The sequence below is a fragment of the Cololabis saira genome, chromosome 16 (genome assembly GCF_033807715.1).
Source record: "Cololabis saira isolate AMF1-May2022 chromosome 16, fColSai1.1, whole genome shotgun sequence".
Lineage (NCBI taxonomy): Eukaryota > Metazoa > Chordata > Actinopteri > Beloniformes > Belonidae > Cololabis > Cololabis saira.
The window spans coordinates 12,525,038-12,546,961 of NC_084602.1; the positions used below are offsets into that span (position 1 = coordinate 12,525,038).

The following is a 21,924-nucleotide window of genomic DNA, read 5'->3' on the forward strand; positions in this document are numbered from 1 at the left end:
CATGCATGCCACTCACAGGCATACGAGGCTGCAGAGAAGCCTATAATTTAAGAATGGCCACAGAAGAAAAAGCTGTGCCAAATGATATGATGCAGGGGGTGGGCATGAGAAAGCACACTGGAGAAATCAATTACTCACACCACAAACAACCTCATCATCTCTACGTTCATAGACCAAACTAGTTGCTTGTTAATGCCTCCGCTAGTCGTAGAGGAACATAAGACATTAAGAGCTGCCTTTCTATCTGGCAGCTATACTGAAATATTCATAAGTGTATTATCACATTTTCTTTTAGCTTTGGTCAAAACCACATCTGTAAATGTCTGAGAAGTGAGGAGACCAATTACTGGAGTTTTTTGGAAAGGAATGTTTTCGTATTCTTGTCTGATGCAGGATTGCAGCACCTTTACAATCCTGGGTCTAAGTTGCAGGACTTTTTTTTTCATGATGCGACCAAATTCTTTAAATCGGTGAAATGTCTGAATTGCAGCCAGGCCAGTTCAGCACCCCGACTCTAGAAAAAACATGCTATTGTGATGGATGCATGTGGTTTAGCATAGTCTTGCTTAAAAATGCAAGGCCTTCCCTGATATTGGTGTCTGGATAGGAGCTTGTGTTGCTCTAAAAGCCCTCTGTACTTCAGCATTGATGGTGCCTTTCTAGACGTGTCAGCTGCCCACGGGCACAAGTGGAACCCCATACCATCAGAGACGCATGCTTGTGAACTAATCAATGAAAAAAAACTGGGTGGTCTGTATGTTCAGGAGCATTTCACTGCTCTTTAACAGGTTAACAGTTTACTGACTGTTAACCTAATAAGCTGTCAAATTCTCTTCCAGTTGTTTTTGATTTGTGCCAATTACGTTTTAAGTTTTGTTGCTCCAGCTCCAACTTTTGTCAGACGTGTTGCTGCCATCAAATTTTAAATGAGCTAATGCGTGCCATGAGATGGTAAAATGTCTCAGTTTCAACATGTGATTTGTTGTTCATATTCCATCCGGAATAAAATATGGGTTTATGACATTTGCAAATCATTGTATTCCGTTTTTATTAACATTTCACACAGTATGCCAACTTTGTATTTGTGTATGATGCAGGATAAAGAAGTTCCAGATTATAAAACAGTTTGTTACTGCCAAATGAAATCTATAGTAGACTGTAGGCTATATAACTCAGACAAATGAGGCCATGGTGAAGTAGTCAATACACAAGATATAGAGTATTGCTGTCCCTTATGTCTCTCTCAGGTTACTGTACATTAAGGGGCTACAAAGCCAATAAAAACTGCAGAAAAAAAGAGGGCTTCTCTGACATTACTCTGCCAGACAGGCAGCCTTATATACGACGTACATTCTTGAGGTTTTGAGGAAAGCGAGTCACTGGGGTTTTCAGTTTGGCAGGTCTTTTCCCTGTGGGCGTAAAACCTATAACTCAATACCAAAAAGGCAGGACTGTATTGTCTTTTTACTGTTATTGCAAAATGAATTTCCACAATAAACACATAGCAAAGGGCAGTCATATAAATTCACAGATTCATAAAACACATAGCTTGGATGCAATAAAGTCCAACAAACTTATTTAGCACAGATGTGTTCATGGAAAAAAAGATGAATAAATGGATGAAATAATCCTTATTTGGGGGGAAAAGTGTGTTTCAGGAAAAAGCAAGAAATGAAACGGAGGTAAATCTATGTTCATTCAGGCCACTACTGTCTGTACAGGTGGATGTGTCATGTACGTTTAAAAAAAAAAGCAAGCATCTTCAAGGCCCAGTTGTTCAAAAGGTGTAATCTGGATAAAAACTATCCGGATTCTGAAATCACTTTTTCTTTATCCAGGATCTTGAATCCGTCTCAGTTTTATCAAAGTTGTTCAAAGCAAAGTAGGATTGGATCCAAATTTTCAAGATTACCAAATCCGGATAATGAGAGCTCTAAATTTGACCGCATATCACACTGAAGGCCATGAGGTTTGTAAAAAACAAACAAGTAGAATAGCCAGCATGTGGTAACTCAAAGTGTATTTATTTTAAGCAACAAAAAGAACTGAATACTTTCTGTGGATATATCCAGAGATTGAGCAATTGTTATTAAACTTGCAGAACAACATGCTAAGGAATCTGGCTGCAACCTGCTATGCACCTGTGCTTTGACCCATGGGTGTTTGTTTAGTTTTTTGGCTGCGCCTATTACATTTTAAAACCTTATTGTAATGCATATCATACTGCAAACAAAAATTCTGGATCCTACCATAGTCCCTTTGCCTTATTTGAGCCAACAAAAATACCTTCAAATACCTTCAAAACAGTTACATCCTGATACATTCTAGCATTTTAGTATTTATTTGGATTTTGTTCGTCTTTTGTAAGTATTACTTTTTATTTGTAAATCTTATTAAAAAAGACCATTCAGTTCATTACTTGTGGGACTGCTATGCTCAGCATTTGAGTAACTGTAGACATGACACATGTTTGCTTGCCAACACTAGGTGGAACACCCCCTCCCAAAAAAAAATACTACTAATTCAGGCCTGTCAGTCGTGTACAGGGGATTTTATATCACAATAGTTACATTTTCCTGTTTGAATAAGGGTTTAAAAGTGGCTAGACCATCAAATGAACATATATTGATTCTTTCAAAAGGAGTGTAAGTACATTTGAAAATCTGAAAATTCATAAGGCAGAGCAACAAAAGGCTTTTTATGTTCGCTTAGTAAGAGTTCGGGTCAGCTTTGAGAGGCCAACAGCAGAAATTGTAGATCTTCCTCCTTTCAGTCAACAATTGTGAATGGAAGGGGAATCAATATGAAAACAGCACCTAATGGCTCTTTATTCAGGGGCTTTGTTACTGAAAATGTAATCGATCAGATGAGATCAGTACCTCCTCTTTGTCCATTGCTTTTATCTTCAGCCATTTAAATACAAGGTAAACAAAAACACTGCTTAATTGGGTAATGAGATGGACAGACTTGCAGTGGAAGAGGAACGTTACAGTAATACACAGAGCTTCGTTGTTCAGGAAGACTTCCCACATGTATTGATCTGCCTCACTGATTGTTAAAACAGAATAGAGTGAGGCTATGAGAACACATTCAGATGTCAATGGGAGGTCATTACATACAAATTATGTCCCAATTATAGTGCTGATCTTCAAAACAACAATTATCTGCAGACATTTAAAGACACTAAACGATGCGTAATAACAATTAAGACTGATTTAAGAGCACATCTTAAAAACCTTTCCCAACACAGATATGCACCTCCTATCGTGCCTCAGGGTGTACAGCTATTTTCTATGAAACAAAATGTTCTTATTCTATACATTTTTCTTTAAAATAGTTACGTCCCTGGTAGCAGCCTTCTTAATCAGTACTTAAAGTCACAAAAAAAGAGCTTTTGCCATTTTTATCTCGGTACGTTGGCCTTTAGGTGTGGACGTTAAGTCACTTCTAGGAGACCAAAGATTGACTCTTCATTACTTTCTTTAGACCCCGTCCACACGTAGCCGGATATCTGCTAAACCGGAGATATTTTCCTACGTTTTGACCTGTCATCCACACGAAAACGCAAATAAACGAAGGTTTAAAAAAACTCCGGGCAAAGTGAAGATTTTTTAAAACTCCGTTTATGTAGATGCGTGTAGACACACACAACCGCAGTTTTGCGTTTTCGAACGTCACATTATGCGCCAAAACAACAACAAATCTGCTCTGACGTGCGCCTTTTGTTTACTACAGAAGATCCAGCATCTGTTCTCCAAGCTATTAAATAAATGGTCTCTGGTCTTGACCACCGCTTATTGCGTTACACCGACGCAGAGCCTACACCGTAGGGTACACGGCGACGCGCACCCTACAGTGTAGGGCCCGCGGAGCCGCGGAGCCGCCGCGGAGCCGCCGCGGAGCCCGCAGAGCCGCCGCGGAGCCCGCAGAGGTGCAGCTTCCACGGGAGCCGCAGATGATCTACAGGTTGAATGCTTATGAATGTGGTCGAAAACGCAGATCTTCGGTTATGTGTGGATGCAAATTTTTTTATAAACGGAGGGGGGAAATATTCGTTTTTAAAAATACCCGGCTACGTGTGGACGGGGTCTTAGTCTCTAAGGCTACGTTCATACTGCTGGCTAAAGAAATCCAAATCTGATTTTCTTTTTTCCTCATATCTGACTGCCTTTTGGCTGTCTCAACAGCTCAAACCACATAAAAGTCTGATTTGTTTTCTTAGACCTGATTCACTTTCTTACGTGGTCCTTAAATCGATCAGATTTTTTCCAATGCAACTTCAGTCTGCCCGGATACTGAAGCCATCCCTCCACACATGGCCATTATATAAAATTCTACTCTCATTTCCAGGTTTTTTCACTTAATGGTATGAATTTGTCCACTTCCGCTGCACAAAAACTTAAAAAAGAAACCATACAGACTCACTGCTGCTGCATCTTCTTTTACATGCGTACACCTGACACACTGCGTTTGATGCCATTTTGTCAGACGCCTATTCACAACAGCCTGACATTAGAAGCATTTAAAATACGAACATGAACAACCACAAAAAAAAGAAAAGTGATCTTGGCAAAAATTCAGAATTCAGCATAAAGACCCATAGTGTGAACGCAGACGCTCTGTGAGCTAGTTTTTTTTCATTGTTGATGTGTGACATAGTACCGTAAAACAATCCACAGTTGTGTCAAGGGACATCCGGGACCGGAGCCAAACATTACTCCGGTGTTTCTGCTGAAAGCAGGGACAAAAGGCTATATGGGAGGCTGGGAACAAATATTCAGCAAATATTCCTTCAAATTAAATTGCAACTGATTATTTTAACGTTAAAAAGTAAAGTTCCATATTTTATTAATTTCACAATTTAGATAAATTAATAGCTTATTTTGCTCCATGACCGCCTTCTCAGTTGGAAAACGTCTCCATAAACGCTTGACAATCTCAAGAAAAAAAAAAAAAAAAAAAGATGTAATGTTGCCAATACACTTAACCAGTTTTGTTATAATTGTTTTGGAAGCATGTCTAATTAGACTGAATGTAACAAGCTATAAAAATAATCTGATTAAAAAGAGCTTGCTCTCAACTCCTGCCCTGCATTAACCACAAAATTGATAGTCAGAGATTAGTAAGACCATCAATATCCTGGACTTCCACCTAACAGCATCAACATCCTACCGCCACACTCATTACCCCGTCTGCCTCGGTTTCTAAAGCCGGGCAGGAGCTAACTTGCCCTTTACATGGTGCTGACAGAAGGAATTAAAGATGATTTTTCTTAGTTGTCCATCATGTACCTATCAACATGTACCCACCAAGTTATTGTTTTATTTTAGTTTATTTTTGGGGTTCAGAATGCTCTATAAAAAAGGAGAAGATTCACCTACAAGCTCGGGCACCTCTTGAAATCAAACTTTAGACACAAAACAAACAATATACTCCATTGTGAAGCAGAGAGATACATAATTTAAGGTCTTAATTTGTGCAGCATGCACAGTCAGAGAGCAACCACACACTTATCCATCTATCACAAGAGCCTCGACTAATGCAAAAAATAAATTTACAACAGATGTGCAATATGTTTTCTTATAGATGGGTTGCACATACCTCTCCTGCAATGGAGATTAGCAACTGTAACTGATTATTTACAACGACTAATCATTGAGGAATGGCGGGTTTCACTTGAGTATTCAAACTAAAATGGAGAAGATCAAAGCTATAAAAGTGTATAAAGTGAGCAAGGACACATGAAGGATGGAAGGAGGAGAAAAAGGGTAAAAGGAGAGAGGAATTGAAGTGAACTCCATCTCAACTTTTCCAAAAAATTATAGCAAGGTTAGAGAGCTAGAAAAAAATAAAGTCTATTCAAAATAAAACATGGGTAATATGAGGCTGAAGAAAAGTAAATCTCTAGGGTGAAAAAAAGCAGCTTCTGTGATTATAATAAAGTACCTTGGCTTGGATATACTTTTTATTCAAATTCAAGATTCTCGAGCCAAATTCTGTTAATCCTTCTTTTCTGGCAGAACGTTCCATCCGTTGGTTGATGATCAAAGTGAAACCCTGAACAGTAATCAATCACACTAACGGATGCGTTAACACAGGACAGTCAGCAGTCAAGTTGATTGCATTTTCTTTATTTCAAAAAAAGGGTTAGGGTTTTTATCTCATATTTATGCCCAGATTCGCCCCCTATAGCTGGTTTCCAATCTGTTCAAAATATGCCACAGTAGTACGGCTTTTGGAATTTGCATACCACACCAGCACAACAGCAATGTTGGAGCATCCAAAGCAGAGGCACCGCCACCGGGACAATAATAATTATGAAATATAATAAGCAAAATAATTGCAAAAATTAACGTCACGTGATCAAATTATGGTATACATCAGCTCCTACATTTGATGTTTTCTGGTCATAACTCCGTTTACCAGCATCATTTTTTTTTTTTTTTTTTTTTTAAATCAGTTAGCAGAAGTTAAAGTGCCACTGCAAAATGATTCCTACCAAAAAAAACGTTTTTTTATCCACCATAGAAAGTTTCCTTTCATGATTACACTTTTTTATGTAATAAAAATATGCAATTTAGTGCGAAACAGTGCCTTGTTTCATCCAAATATGTTATTTTTAACATCTTCTTTTTAAAACATTTGGATAACATGCAGTGCTATGCACAGCATTGTATTTGCATTTATTGCATTTTTTTTTTAATCTGTAGTTTTTACAGGAGAGATCTTTGTTGGACTAACAAACTAACAGGCTGGCCTTTTTATTTTGTCTAATTTTATTCAATGTTTTTTTAACTGTGTTTAATAAACTATGATTAAAGATTTCTTATATTTATTTGATATATTATGGATTTTATTAATCCAACATAAAAATTATGGTCCAATTACTCAGATTAGTCAACTAATCAAAAAAATAATCATTTACACTTCTAATCTGTACCACATTTGTACCCTTTACCATTTAAAAATGGCATGCAGACTATCTCTCTTAGTTATTCTATTGACTGCCTCTTCTTTTCCTCCTCTTTTGGCTTTTTTGGTGACCTCTGAATTAAAACCCAGCGTGAGAGTCGTGTAAATTTGAATCTAATTAAACATATACATGCAGGAGTAAGCTGATTACCACCACTATCTGGGTATATTAATGTGACTACAATTAGGGTCAGTGTAACTGGTCTGCATGCATCATATAGCCTACATCTGGCTTCAGCCACAATAACAATTCTTATTTTCCATCATCATGTAAACTTACTGATCTACTTCTCTTTTTGTAACAAAAATGCACACTGCTGGCAAAAGCATAAATCTTGATCCAAAAGATGTATTTATTCAGTTTCCACAACAGGCAGGCATTTATCTGTTAGCTGTCACAGAGCATGATTTTATGGGAGACAGTACTGTCATGCGTGTGCCCACTTTCCAGAAGTGGGTCTGATGTTCCCCACAAGGTCCAATTACCCCAGCTCAGTGGTTTCAGTCCTGTCTTATTACATCAAAGCTTATCCACATCTAACGGTCCAATGTAATCAAAGGTACGAGGCTGCATACATAAAGAAAAAAAGCACTCCCTGCACATCAGCAAAGGATCGCTGGGGGAGTGGTTCACATATGTGACTTGTACAGGGAAATCAGGCATACCTGTCGAACAGGAGACCAGCAACACTCAAAGACGTGCACAGATGTGAACGTACGGTTGATGCTGCTCTGAGCGGCATCTCATGCAGTCTGTCACTCATTTCCTCCGGCACTTAATTTTTAGGTTTAACTAATGCTTTTCTCACTTGTCTGTCAGCTCCATGAGGCTTGTGAGAGGGAAAGGATTAGAAAAAAGGCCACGCGAGAGATGTGGGGGACTGTTCTGGATACTCTCCAAAATGCTAGCATAAGCACCGTCTTCTACTATCAACTAAAGTTGGCTCGAGTAGCATTAGGCTTGAGCGCATGAAGCTCTGGGAGCACAAATCATTCACTGTGCGAGCCTCCCTACTCAAGCAATTTGTTAAGGATCTGCTGATAGGAAGAGTTTTCCCTTTACCCCTCTCATATCCAACAGCTCACACTCATCTTTAATACACACCCCAAGAAAAGAAAAAAACACTCAGAAAAGATGAAAACGATGAGACACTATGCAACATGGAATCAAACGCTCTTGCAGACTTTAGCTGGACTCATATTTGCGTGAAAGGCGGAATTCGTCTCCCTTTTTGGGGCTGTAGATAATCCACACTCCCCTCAAAGAGACTTGAGAGTTGACTACAAACGCACCGGCGCAGCAAAGCTGTGTGCCTCGCTTCTGAAATCAATACTTACCAGCTTTAATATGATGTAAGAATCATCACATTCGGCAATCATGTCTCCATGGAATCAGATACAGCTAAGAATTAATTAAGTCTGATGTTAGTATCAGGTCCAGCTTTATTTTTATTCAAAGCCCTGAAAAAAGGAAAATTTTCCTCACTCCTACTTTGATATATTTTATCTTTTTATCTTTCCATCTTTTCCTTTTTTTGAGACAGAGAAACAGTCATGGAAATATAAAGTACAGGCTTCTTTTGTAGTTCTAAAGTTTTAACCATCACGGCATAATAAGAATAAATGAAAAAGTGACACATCTCTCACAGTTGTCAGCCAAGAAAACTGCAATTAGTATATCTACATTTTTTATTATAAATATCAAAGCTCTTTGATGAAATGAGTTAGGTGACATGCATCCGTCAAAATTGTTGAGTTTTCTTTGTCCAATTCCAGCTTCCTCTGTGTAACAAGCTATCCGACACATAAAAGGATCTTTGCTCACAAAAGAAAAGAATAAAGTACATTTCAAGAGTAAAACTCAAATATCATAATTTTCTGACATGGAACTGACCCAGCAGCAGTTTGATTCTTTTTATGTATGGATAAAAAAAAAAGTAGTTAGTGTTAAATTTAATTCAGCATATGCTGGTGGGACAGAGTCTAACAGATCCCTACAAGGAAAAAAAAAAAACACACTCATTAATTTTTCTCTCTTTGCCTGAGTCACTAAAAGGCAGTTAACAAGCCAGCTCTTCTCTCAAAGCAATAAAAGCACATTTTCATGGCTGGAAATTGAGATTTGACAAATTGTGATAGTGCCAGTCTATTCCTCTATTTAACACGCTGATGTAGGAAGATGAAAGAAAAATGGGGACAGTAGTGGCTCTTGTTAATTCTTTTCACAGCACAACTCAAGGGGTTTCCAACAGAAAAGTTTAATTAGGAAACTGTCTTTATTTAAAGATGTATTCCCCCCCCTCTAAACGATAATCTTTATGCCAATGTCTGCTTTCATATTCGTAGAGTTGGTGTTTACAGGTGGGTGTCCGGCACATAAATAAAGAAATATTAAATTAATGTAGATTCGATGCACCATGGACAACCCATGTTAATCTGCTTTTACTGAAATCCTATTATCTGTGCAAGATTAACAGCATTACAACCACACTCGCGTAACAAAACCCTCACACGCCCTCTTGCTTCACATGCAATACAGTATACCTTTTCAAACAGGAGATAGATAGACGGCACTCGAGAATAGGGATGCTGAATCTGAAAAAAGAATAAAGAAATAGCATGCCTCTTGCCGCGGATTTTCATCCAGGCAGAGGAGTCCAAGGCTGAAGCTGTTTCAGTCGTGCACCTATTTGTGTGTCTGACTGTGGTGCTGACTTAAATGCAGCAGGCTTTTTGCTTTAGTAAGTCATCCAACAAAGAACAAGTTAATGGTAGAACAAAATGAAGAAATAAAATACACGACACAAAACCCTGCTGCCTCTCCCATACTCATACTACTATGGATGAGCATTGCAGTCCACTAGACATTTAGTGTACATGTGTACTTTAATAAGAGGTGCTTTATTAAATCATGTAATAATAAAAAGGTATTTGTGCTTTCATGCAATAATGATTAACTCAAAGCAAACCTGAAGAACACTGAGGAGACGTTATTTGACACAAAGTCAATAAGTGACAATAGACCAGCTGTCTTTCAGACTGCTCCCATCAATCAAGTCTGTTCTTAGAAATACTCTGAAGTACATTTCAAAAGCTCCTGCAGCTGGACTCTGCATGTACGTCTTCTTTGTTACAGATATTATTTACTATTTAAGGTAGCTCAGATTTGATAGAAACCTTTTCTTTACCTGAGTCTAGTGCCACGTTTACATAGTCGGGTATTTACAAAAATAAATATATCCCCCTCTACGTTTTGAAAAATACCATCATTTACACAAACCCGGATAAATATGCCATTAAGGGGCTATGAGCAGCCAAACCTACAGGGCAGTGTAACGAGAAGCATAAAGTCATGCTAGCCAATCAGAATCCTGGAAAAAAACGTCAACAAATAGTGTAACTTCCAGTTACTTCCAAGATGGAACGAGAGTCTTTCGTTTGGAGTGACAGAGACGTGGAGTTACTTTTAAGTGTGACTTTAGAATATAAAACAGGTAAAATAGAAGAAAATATTGACAGTGGCCACACAAATTGTAAACACAGGTCGCACTCATGACGCTGGTGATGTTTCTGTCGCATAATGTGACGCTCTGTCCGTTTCCCTCTGTTTACAAGCAAACGTGAAGACAGGGTTTTTGCAAATCTCCACTTTGGCCGGAGTTTTCAGAACTTATCGTTTTTGGTGACTTTGAGCTTAATTTTCTTGTAAACGAACAGCCAAAACGCATGAAAACACTGCCGTTTTTGTTATGTGTAAACGGGGCCTAGAGCATACAAGCATAATCCAAGAGTGTCACTGCAACAAATCAGTTTAGGTTAAATTTAACTTGGATCAAATGGGTCTAGAAAAGTAAGCATGTCATACAGTGCTCACATCTATCATATGAATGAGCACAGATTTCCTCTTCTGTTCTTTCTGATATCCTCTTTTTCTTGTCTGCAAAATCCCCTTAAATCATTGATTTAAGGGGATGTCAACAACCCATCCAAAAAAATTGATAAATATAAATAGCAAAATTCTTAATATTTGGATTTCTTTCCTATGGACGGCTGACATTTATTAGTTCCTGCATTTACTCGGGTATTATCAATCTTTATCTTTTTTGTCCGATCATCGCTGCTTTTCCCTTCATCTTATATACAAAAAAGGAGGGATTGGGGGGTGAAAGCTTTGTTTTCACAAAGAAAAATTTTCAGAGCTTCATGAAGATTACTTTGTTCTGTTAGTGAGCCAATGCATATGTGAAACGAACACAGTATCAAAAACATGTGGGCTCAAATAATTACTTCCTCAATGGCTAAAATACCTCATCTACTCAGGTCATTTCCTGCTGCCTTTGAATATGACCACAAAAAAGAAATATTAGATCACTTCACACCCAAGCATAGAAAGCATAGGACACCCTCTTCACTCTGAACAACCACCAAGAGGTCTTTCAATTCAGAACCATCGCATGGACACATCATTCGACACAAATACCTTAAAGATGACCTTATTTCATAAAGATATTGCTGCACCAACAATAAGTAAATGTCTACTTGAGATTAAATATCATTTTTTTTAATAAAAGTCAACTGTTATTTTCAAGCATGAAAGACACGATGAAAGGATCAGCCAGTTCCCTTCACTTCTGTTATTTATATTTTGAAACTCCCCTTCTTCCACTGTTAACAGTAACATTCCCATCCTACACGAGGAATCCCAACGGAGAGAGTGAACTTAACACAAACAGCATCTGAGGGGAGAAGCTGTACAGCTGAAGGGAGTTATCCAGACCAATAACAGAGCGCAGACTCCCATACAACAATCATCGGCTTCCTGTTAGAGAGAAAACACACCACGATTTCTCCAGGAAATCAAGACACACCTTCATCAGACAAAAGCAACTGCATCAGAAACTGAAACCCACACATGGAGCTCAACGGTAGGGGAGGTGCCGATGTTACATTTTAACAGATTTACAAAAAGTAAAAGGTGGTGTTTCGATGGAAGGCGACCAGAATGAGTTCAGTAACACTGGAAAGGTGGTGGAGCAGACAGAAAATGCCGATGGACAGTTTGGCATTTGTACAGGCGAGCCCTGTGAGGAGAGCCCTCTCAACCACAGGAGAATGCAGTGATGTCCCTCAACACACACAAAAAACATTCACACACGCTTCCTCTAGGAAAGCTGGCTGAAACCGGCTGGTTATCTCTACAGAAGAAGGCATTGTATGCACAACTCCACACCAAACACAGCCTACTTGCAGAGCATCTGAGCCATCCCCTCTATCAGCTCCACCTGCTGTGTGTTTCCGAGCTTTAGAGTAAGAGCCGGCAGATACCAAACACAGGATTACAGAACTGCTTGACTGCATGTCATTTTAAAGAAATACAATTTCATTGTGTTTATACAAAAAACAAATGTCTGTAATTTAAGACCTTCTGCAAGAGACAACAGAGGACACACAGTTCCCAAACAAATGTAAGGTTGTGGTGCACTGGCTCTATAAGTGGGGGCTGAAGTCCATTTGGGAGACTAAGATAAGATTAAATAACAACCCCATATGTGCTTGTATTCAAAATCTGAAGGTAAAGTTTGAGGTATCAAGCAGTCCTTAACAGTTTTGTTATCTCTCAATTACCAACAAATGCTTAACAATCAAAGAAGGACGTTTTATTTGGGTGAATGCACAAAATTAATGAAGTAACTTCCTTAAAAACAGTTTTCTTGCAGATGCAGATCTCTGTGTACCGTCCCAGTCTCAGAAGACGCTCACTCCCTCTTTAAATCACTTTAATTGTGTCTATAAATTGTTTCCCTTTGCTCAAGCCAGTTAAACACCACATCCTTTCTCTAAACTGTAGAACTTCATCTTGGTCACGGGGAGATTGGAAGCAGTGAAATGGGCAGTTTGACATTATAGGCCTTGTAAGAATGAAGGAGGGGGAGGGTAGAACGTGTTTAATAAGCAAGTCAACCTCCCACAATAATGAACTCAGTCAGAAAATAACCCAATTATTCCAGATGAGGACTGCCATGGCACACTACGAGACACAGAGGTCCTGCTATGGATGGCATTGGCATGCACATGAAAATTCATGCATATGAACACAAACAAACACATACTTACACGCATCTCAACAGAGAATCCAGTATTGGTGTAATGTTTATGTATCTAGTTCTGTGTGAGTGGGTTGTACGTCTCTGCTCTCAGTAAATAAAGAAAAGTCTGCATCACAGACCACTGAAACATCCACAACGGTCCACCCACGCACTTACGTCTGGTAAATCCCGTTAACAAGCATTTGCCCAAAGACCCTCAAATGTTTAAAAAATTGTTAGATGGAAGACGAGTAAGAAGATTCTTAGAAGTTCTAGACCTGAACTTCATCTTCAGTGGCACATTTGTCTTCCCACATAATGAATAAGTGAATAACAGCCACAGATCCCTGAACCTCTATTAAAATCACTTATTTTTTTTACAATTAAGTAACTTCTGTTTACATTAGGGGTGGGCGGTACACCGGTGTCATAGTCATCACCGGTGTGAAACTGCGCCACGACATGGATTTTGCAATACCGTCAATACCGTAATAAATCAATTATAAAATAATAAGCCTAAATAAGGAATTAAAAACGTCGGTGATATGCAAGGTTTGCTGCCGTGTTGTGACAGCAAGAGGTGGAAACACAAGCAACCTGTTTCATCACTTAAAAAACACGCACGCCCGTGAATATGAAGAGGCAACCCGGGCCAAAACGAGCGCAAGTGGGACCAGCAGCTGGTCCCGCTGGGACCGCTGCTCCGCTGGTGCTGCTGCAGAACCAGCGGAGCAGCGGTCCCAAGACTACACAGCTTCCACTGCAGGCATCGTGTACTGCTGCTACACCTTATGACAAGAGTAGTAAGTAATGCAGGGCTTAAAGTATTCCGGCACCGTGCCGGATCTCCGGCGTACGGAGTTTTTTTTCTCGGCGTGCGAGTTTGAGTGCTTTAAAAAAAAAAAAAAAAAAAAAAAGGTTTGAGAGAAAAAAAAAAGGTTGAGTCAACCGAGTTCGTCTACCAATGGAATGAGAGGAAAGCAGCTCTGGCGCTCAACCAAACAAACACTAGCCAATCAGAAGTGGAGCTGGGCGGGTCTTTGACGGCAGCGGAGCACAGAGCGCTGTTTCAACCTGCCGGAATACGAATCACAGACTTCAAGATGGAGAAAAAATTAATGAATGTCGGTTTAAAAGAATCTTTTTGCCCAAAAGAAAGAAAGAGTGACAAAAAAATACCCATAACCATGTTCTTCTCTCGAAAAAACACACCTGTACCGCGGGCTTTAGAAGAAAATTAGAGAATAAGAGAATAAAATTAAGGGAAATTTTCCACCACCCGCTGTCCAACCAGCCCAACCGAGGTCCAGTATTACATTACAGTATTACTTTAATACATTATTACATTTTAAGACAGGTTTACAAAATATTTAAAATATAATATAATAAAAATAAATATAATATAATATAATATATATATATATATATATATATATATATATATATATATATATATATATGTAAGATCTTTAGGTTTTTTGCCAAATAAATATGTTGAGAATGCATAATACTCTCCCATGTCTCTTTTTGATAAGGATACTACCATTTACTTATTATATTAAATATAAAAAATATTAACCTTATTCACATAAAGGGACAGGACAGGCTACTCCTCCCAAAACGTACCAAAAAATACCGTGATATTATACCGTCACCGTTCAAAAGATGAAAAATACCGTGATATTAATTTTAGGTCATATCGCCCACCCCTAGTTTACATCATATATTGTTCACCCTTAATTGTACAATTAATTATTGCATATTAATAAAAAAAAAACAAAAAAAAAAACACAGCTGTCAGCAAGTCACTGTCACTTTTCTTTTAGCTATGGAAAAATGATGTCAGATTCAGATTGCTTTTATTTGCCATTTGTGTAAAACACATAGGAAATTGTCACGTTGGTAACAGTGTGCGCACTCGGAATATTATTTTCACGTATAAATAAATAAATCACAGACACAACACCACAGTGAAGGAATAAACAAAAATAAAGTGCAGGCATATACAATAAATTGTAGTCCAGTTTTTGATTATTTTTTGTCACTAAGGAGCGGGAGGGGGGAGGGAACCTGAGTCATTGATGAGCCTGGCGGCTGAGGGGAAGAAGCCGAGTCTGTGGCGGGCTTTCACAGCCTTGGGTAGCCTCAGCCTCCTACCAGAGGGTTTGTTTCTAACTTCAAAGAAAGAAAAGGTCAATGTTCTTTTGTTTCAAATATTAAAATTAATTAAAAATATCCAAGCTTCAAAACACACTGACTGAAAGAAGTATCTGTATGCATCTCTTTACACTTTCATCTTACCAGCTAATCAATGATCACAAGGACAGTGGAGATGAAAGGGGTGAAGCCACGATACATAAATGCAGTACACAAACATGTTCTGGGTCTCTGGAAAGCGTCTAGAGACAACATCTGTTGTATTAGAGGCTATACAAATAAAATTGAATTGAAACTGAAAATGCATAAGACAAGAAGTGAGAGATCTTTGCCCCTTAAAAAAAGTATTGTTACAAGGTTGTGAATACATGGAGTTGAGAATAATAAATGTGTGAAGTTACATAAAATGTAATACATAAACCAGATTACCAAATTACATACCCAGAGTTACTAGATCCCTTATTACCATATAGCATCAACTTTCAAGGTTGTAAAAATGATAGATACTAACAATCCAATCCATCATCAGTACTGGCGGCTAGTTTCTGTCAACGACAGGTGCATGTTGGCATCAAATCAGAATTAAAAATGAAGAAATAAAAATAAATGGATGAGCAAGTCTCTAAAACAAATTATCCAGCCATTCACCTACCCAAAACACATCAACTCCCTCCCAGATGACTGAACTCCTCAGCCCATCTCTATGGGAAGTGTAGGAAACTAATTTCAGTCTTTTGTATCTGAAATCTTATTGTTTCAGTCACAAAGTTCATGAAGATGGGTGAGGGTAGAAACAAAGATCGACCAGCAAACAGTGAGACTTGCCTTTTAGCTCAGCTCCCTCTTCACCACAACAGACCAGTACATAGCCCACATAACTGGAGAAAAATAATAATAAATCACAACTAGAACCACTTACTGAGAAACCAGATAGATGGTTTCTAGTTCCTTCACTAAGGACCCTGACGCTGCTGAGTGTTGGTGGTTACTTACACGACAACACACATAAGGACACAAGGGCAAAAATGCTGAACTGAAAATGATGACAACATGTTTTGCTGTGAAGAGAAATGAAAAACCTTTTTCCACTCAGATGAAAAAAGGGAAAATAAATCAGGCTGGGCTAATAAGTTACATCCACTGAACCTTCAGTGCCTTATCCAACTCAAGTGGCCTCACATCTCTCCTGCCAAGAGGTCTGTGGGCGGTCCAGAGTTTCGGCCCCGAGGTCCAGCCGTAAAAGCACCACATGATGATCAAAGAGGAATCTCGCTGACCGATGTGGTGTGTGCTGAGCTTCTGGCATTACTCCAGCACACTCCTATGTCATCAAGACCCCTGGTGTCGTTGTCAAAGCATTAACACATGTTTCTGTGGGGTTATATTTGTGTGTAAGATCAAAGAGAGAACCTCAACACAAAAACGGGCTATGTGGATGGTTTTTTAGACAAATTTGGGATGGTGAGTAAAATATGTAGATCCTAAATAGTTTCTTGATAATTTGAAACAAAAATGAAAATTTACCTGCAAATGTGTTTTCTTCCAAATCGTTCATCCCAAAAGTGCTAAAATTGGCAGTTTCCACAATTTACACACTGGCTTGTGATAAATCATCCTTGACACATTTCCAGCAACTGTGCTTGCAGGCTTCATCTTCCCTGGTGGTCATGAAGAGCCGGGGATGAAATAATGCGACAGCAAAGCCATGATGCAGCCACAACACAGACTACAACATAATGTTGAATGATACTCAACATCAACAGCAGAAGAATCAGGAATAATCACCTTAATTTGGTTTGAGTTATGTTCGCGCCAAGATAATAGCAACAATCATCCCTTTGAGGAAATTAAATCCAGACTTTGGCCGTCTATCTCGGCAAACTGTTAGAGAACAAACGCGTCAGTTTTGGCTCAACCGCAATGAACAGATTGTAAACACAAACATGCACACAGAAAGAAATCTGCCAGTAAACTAAGATACTTCTGATTTTAAAGTCTATTTTTCCTAGTACAAATAACTTTATGTCGCAGGAAACTTGATAAAACATTATTGATCTGCTTTGAGACTGATTTCAGATCGTTCACCAGAAGCCAAACAACGGTTAGCCAGGTCAGACGAGCCAACTTTGTTTTCCCAGAGCCACATGTTATTCTGACACAAGAAGAGCTGCTCTCCAAGTGGCAGCTGTCCAGGCTTTTCTTTTCTCTTTTTTTGTTCCTTGATAAATGCAGCTCTCTACTGAGGACAAACAGCCATGCATTCAACAAACAGAAGAGCCTAAGACTCACATTCACCCACACCGAAACAACGGCTCACACATAACGCACGCTCACGAGTTCGCTGATTATTACAATCCATTTTGAACACAAGCTGCAATTTTTTGAACTCGTATTAGTTGAAAATATCCTGGGTTCTCTCTTGCACTTACAACTGTGCTACAAATATGATCCAGGAATGGAGCAGCTGTGATGTTCTGGTGCTTCACCCTGAAGTGCCTGTGGCTGTCTCTCCAGTACAGCTCCTCAAGCTGTTGGGCTTTCTTGAGTAACGACATGCCACGGATTACGTAACTTTGCCACTGCATGGCCTGTCAGGCCTCGGCTATCTGCTACTGTAACCGGGACACTGTCAGTAAACACCGTCCCCCAGCCTTACATACATGCACACTGTTTTCAAACTCGTGCTCCTGATTCAGTCGCATTGCATCTAAAAAGCTCTGGGTGCGCCCACGCTGGCTGTCCTCACACTCGCTTTTACTGTACATTACACTCACATAAAAATGCACATAAAATGAAACAAAAAAAGAAAAAAAGGCCTCATGACTGAGTGAACTACATAAGACTGCCTGTCCCCACTACTCCCATCCCACATGTGTTACAAAACATCAGCTGAGTCAGGAGAAAGTTAAACAGAAAGAACTACGATGGAAGGAGATCAGTAAATCTTCGACTGGTGGAGGTGGTGATGGAGGTTGGAGAGGTCAAACGGTGCAGTTTCTTGATGTTTTATTGCGTAACATCTATTCCTACACATAGATTTATCAGGGAGCAAAATGTTTATTCTGTTTAAATGATTAAATCTAGAATCCTGTTATTCATTTGAGTGAAGGTGTAGACGATGACTAGTCCACTGAATAGAAAGAGAATGAATGGAAATCTTGTTTTATTCAAAAAAAAATAAATGTGTTGGAGCCTGAGTGTGATTTCTGTTATTCAAAGCAAAGTCCTTTTAAACAAAAAAATAAACCTTTCTATCCCTGCAGCAAGGCTGAAGACCACGACTGAAGCAAATCTTTATAAAAGCAAATCATCATAAATCCTCCACGAGTGGCAACTTCTGAGGCAATTTAAATTTGTTTCCCCTGACGTGTTTGAGCAGACAGATTAGCAGATTCACACATCAGTTGTTTTATATAAGCACCAAACAAGTTTCGGAAAATAACTTTCTAAATGCTGCTTTATAGGCACTGAAATCAGGAGCGTTCCCCTTAACTGGTTTGGATTCGACTTGAATAAATTAAGATATGCGGTTCCAGCAGATGCAGCCGTCGCTAACACAACACCTCGTGAGTTAGACACAAACAGAACCAGACCCCTTGGCCCAGTATTAAAGAAATTGATTTAATTGATTGTCCTTTCATATTAGCTAGTACTGGCTGTTTTCCTCAGCTAAAATTGGAAGCAGCTGATCGTCCATGTGATTCATTGCTTTGAACATAGCTTAGCGTATGTACGGATTTATTCAGAAAAAGGGATTTTCCCCCCGCGTGTGGGTTATATACTCTGGAATGCAAGAAAAGCCAAGTAAAGCTTAAACATGAAAACCTTTTCAGTATCCAGTCCTAGACATTTAAATTTACCTTTTTTTTTTATTTTAAATGTGAAATAAGAAAATGAGCATAAAAAGCTTAAGTGGAAACATGTCGATGGACATTCATCATATGAGTAACTTAAACCTCTGGATGTTTTCCAGATGTTCTAGGTGTTTAATGCTGCTTAAACATGTTTCTTTACTACATGTTTCTTTAACACAGATGCAGTTATAAAAAGACTAAAGAGACATATAAAACACAATTAAGAATAATCAGATTCCAGTTTTCACAAATCAGAAACAGATTCAAACCACAAGCGTTCCACTCAAACCTCATCATACGTCACCATTTCAAATTCAAGAAGCTACAAGATTATGCAGTTAATTTAATGACGTTCAATGACGACTAAATAGTTGGGACCTTCTGTCATTTAAACTGATTATTTTAACCACCAGCGTTGAAATGGGACACTGAGGAGACGGCTGCTGCTCTGGATGTAACGAGACCGGCACTACAAGAAGTGAAGGTTAAGCAACATTTGTCTTTTTACATCTACATGAAAAGAGAAATGACTCATGGTGAGGCCTTTTTTTCAAGACATCTATCTGTTCTCCCAAACCTGAAGTTGTGACTTGCACTTAAGATCTGCTTTTCTCTGCGTCGATCTGATAAACACAAGAGCACAGTCTGGATTAATTCGACGACTGCGAGGCAATCTTGAATTTATAATGGAGAGACAGAATGTTCCTTGTCTTTGGGCAATACCCAAATTCCTCCTGATCAGCATTAACCTACTTGAAACCCTTTCCTATACAGTTTGCTGCAGCAAAGTTTACTTTAAACTAAAACAGCATTATTAAGAGATGTCACTGGTCTCCACAAGCAGTTCTACTGGCAACTGAAATCAATATGCTTTTTCTTCATGAACAATGCAGCTAATTTAGTCAATGAGTAATAAATCAGCCAACGTTCCAACGGCCATGAAGATAGGAGAAAAAAAAAACTGAAATCTCACTTTCTGGAAAAACTATTATTCAATTTCAGCTTGGATCTATTTAAAAAATAGTTACCTGAAGCTCAGCGGTGAATTTATCCAGCAATATTGGCAAATGAGACGTAAACATGCTCAGAAGAGTGAAAATTAATGGAGGCAAGCTGAAATGTGACTCTGTGTTATAAAAGCCAAACTGATGCACGGGTGCAAACACACACAGACACACACACACACACACACAGACACACACAGAAGTGCACTGTCATATGGTGATGTGAAATTGAAACTACAACCTTACAAGACTATCATATTAATTAACAACTAAAGCATGTATAAAGATGCAGTATGTGGACAAACTCATTATCTGGAGTTTCATACTTGGTGAGATCCAGATGGGTTTCCTCAATATCACATCGTAAACTTAAGAGTGCATTTCTTCCTCATATCAAAACACAGTCATACAAAACACAAGGAAAGAACAGAGAAAGAGATTTTAATTTGTTCAAACCTGAGACGCAGATGAAAGTCATGTAATCTCCCTGACCACCAGTGGCCAGGAAAGGGATCTTCTTCTTCGTCCTCCGCTTCACCTGCACAGCAACAAGCATCTTCTCATCGTGGGGTGTGAAGATCTCCTTGTTGATGACCGACTTGGCACTCATCTCTGATGCAGGTGGGCGTGAACAGCTGGCGAACAGTGAATGCCGAGGGGTTCAGTCTTCACTACAGAGAAAAAAAAAGTAAAAAGGACATGGAAACGGCTGATCAAATTATGGGGGAAGCAGAATTATCTCCTCAGAGATTTAAAAATGAGAGGTGAGCGAACAGAGCAAGCTCTAGATCAGGGGTCGGCAACCCGTGGCTCTAGAGCATGCGGCTCTTTAGCGCCGCCCTAGTGGCTCCTGGAGCTTTTTCAAAAATGTTTGAAAATGGAAATGGATGGGGAGGGAAATATATTTTTTGTTTTAATATGGTCTCTGTAGGAAAACATGACATTCTGAACGTTTTCCAATGCTGTAAAAATGTGTAGAAGTATTACATTTCAACATTTCTGTTGACGAAGATTTGTACGGAAGAGTATTAGGGCCATGCAGGAGAAAAAATATTTGAGAGGGGAAGATTTTTTTTCCATTATGCACTTCGAGAAAAAAGTTGAAATGTTGAGAAAAAAGTCAAAATGTCGAGATTATTGAAATACAATTTCAAGAATAAAGTCAAAACTTTGCTTTTTTTCTCAACAATTCGAATTTTTTCTCTGCATTTTGACTTTTTTCTCAATATTTCAACTTTTTTCTCGACATTTCGACTTTTTTCTCTAAAATATTATTTTTATTTTTCTCCTGCCTGGCCCTAATACGCTTCCGTAGATTCGCGTAACAAGAGTCATGTGGAAAGACATTAGCAGCTACATTTGCAGCCAGTTATAACTAACATAGATAAATGCAGCATGTGTTGCCTTCATTCTAAGGCTGATACAAGACTTTTCATTTTTTGCGGCTCCAGACATATTTTTTTTTTGTGTTTTTGGTCCAATATGGCTCTTTCAACATTTTGGGTTGCCGACCCCTGCTCTAGATCAAGTCAATATCTGATGCAACCGCCCTTTGCCTCCCAAACAGCATCAATTGTTCTTGATCTGCTTGCACCAAAAGTCTGGGATTTTGGAGGATCATAGTCACGTGTCTGATTAACCTTTGATACAAAACAGGTGCCGACGACAAGTGAAACCATCATTAATGAATCAGAGGCTTAAAGCTGGGACGGCCAGGTGAAAGCTGTGGAAGTCGGTTTCATGTTACCGGTCATACACCGTGCTGTACTGACCAGAGCAACAACAAACGCGGTAGTTGTACTGCATCAGCAACACCTCGCCCAGGAAATGGTTTTAAAGCAGCCAAGGGAC

The 21,924-nt window shown here is 38.9% G+C and overlaps 1 protein-coding gene across 2 annotated transcripts in view; it reads right to left on the bottom strand.

Annotated features, from left to right (window-relative positions):
- Positions 1-21,924, bottom strand: part of stxbp6 (syntaxin binding protein 6 (amisyn)) — a 70,543-nt gene that overhangs the window by 35,845 nt on the left and 12,774 nt on the right. For both annotated transcript variants that reach the window (XM_061742886.1, XM_061742887.1), the window contains exon 2: positions 20,530-20,744. In XM_061742886.1, coding sequence (XP_061598870.1) covers positions 20,530-20,683 — 154 coding nt within the window. In that variant the 5' untranslated portion in view covers positions 20,684-20,744. The remainder of the gene's footprint in view (positions 1-20,529; positions 20,745-21,924) is intronic.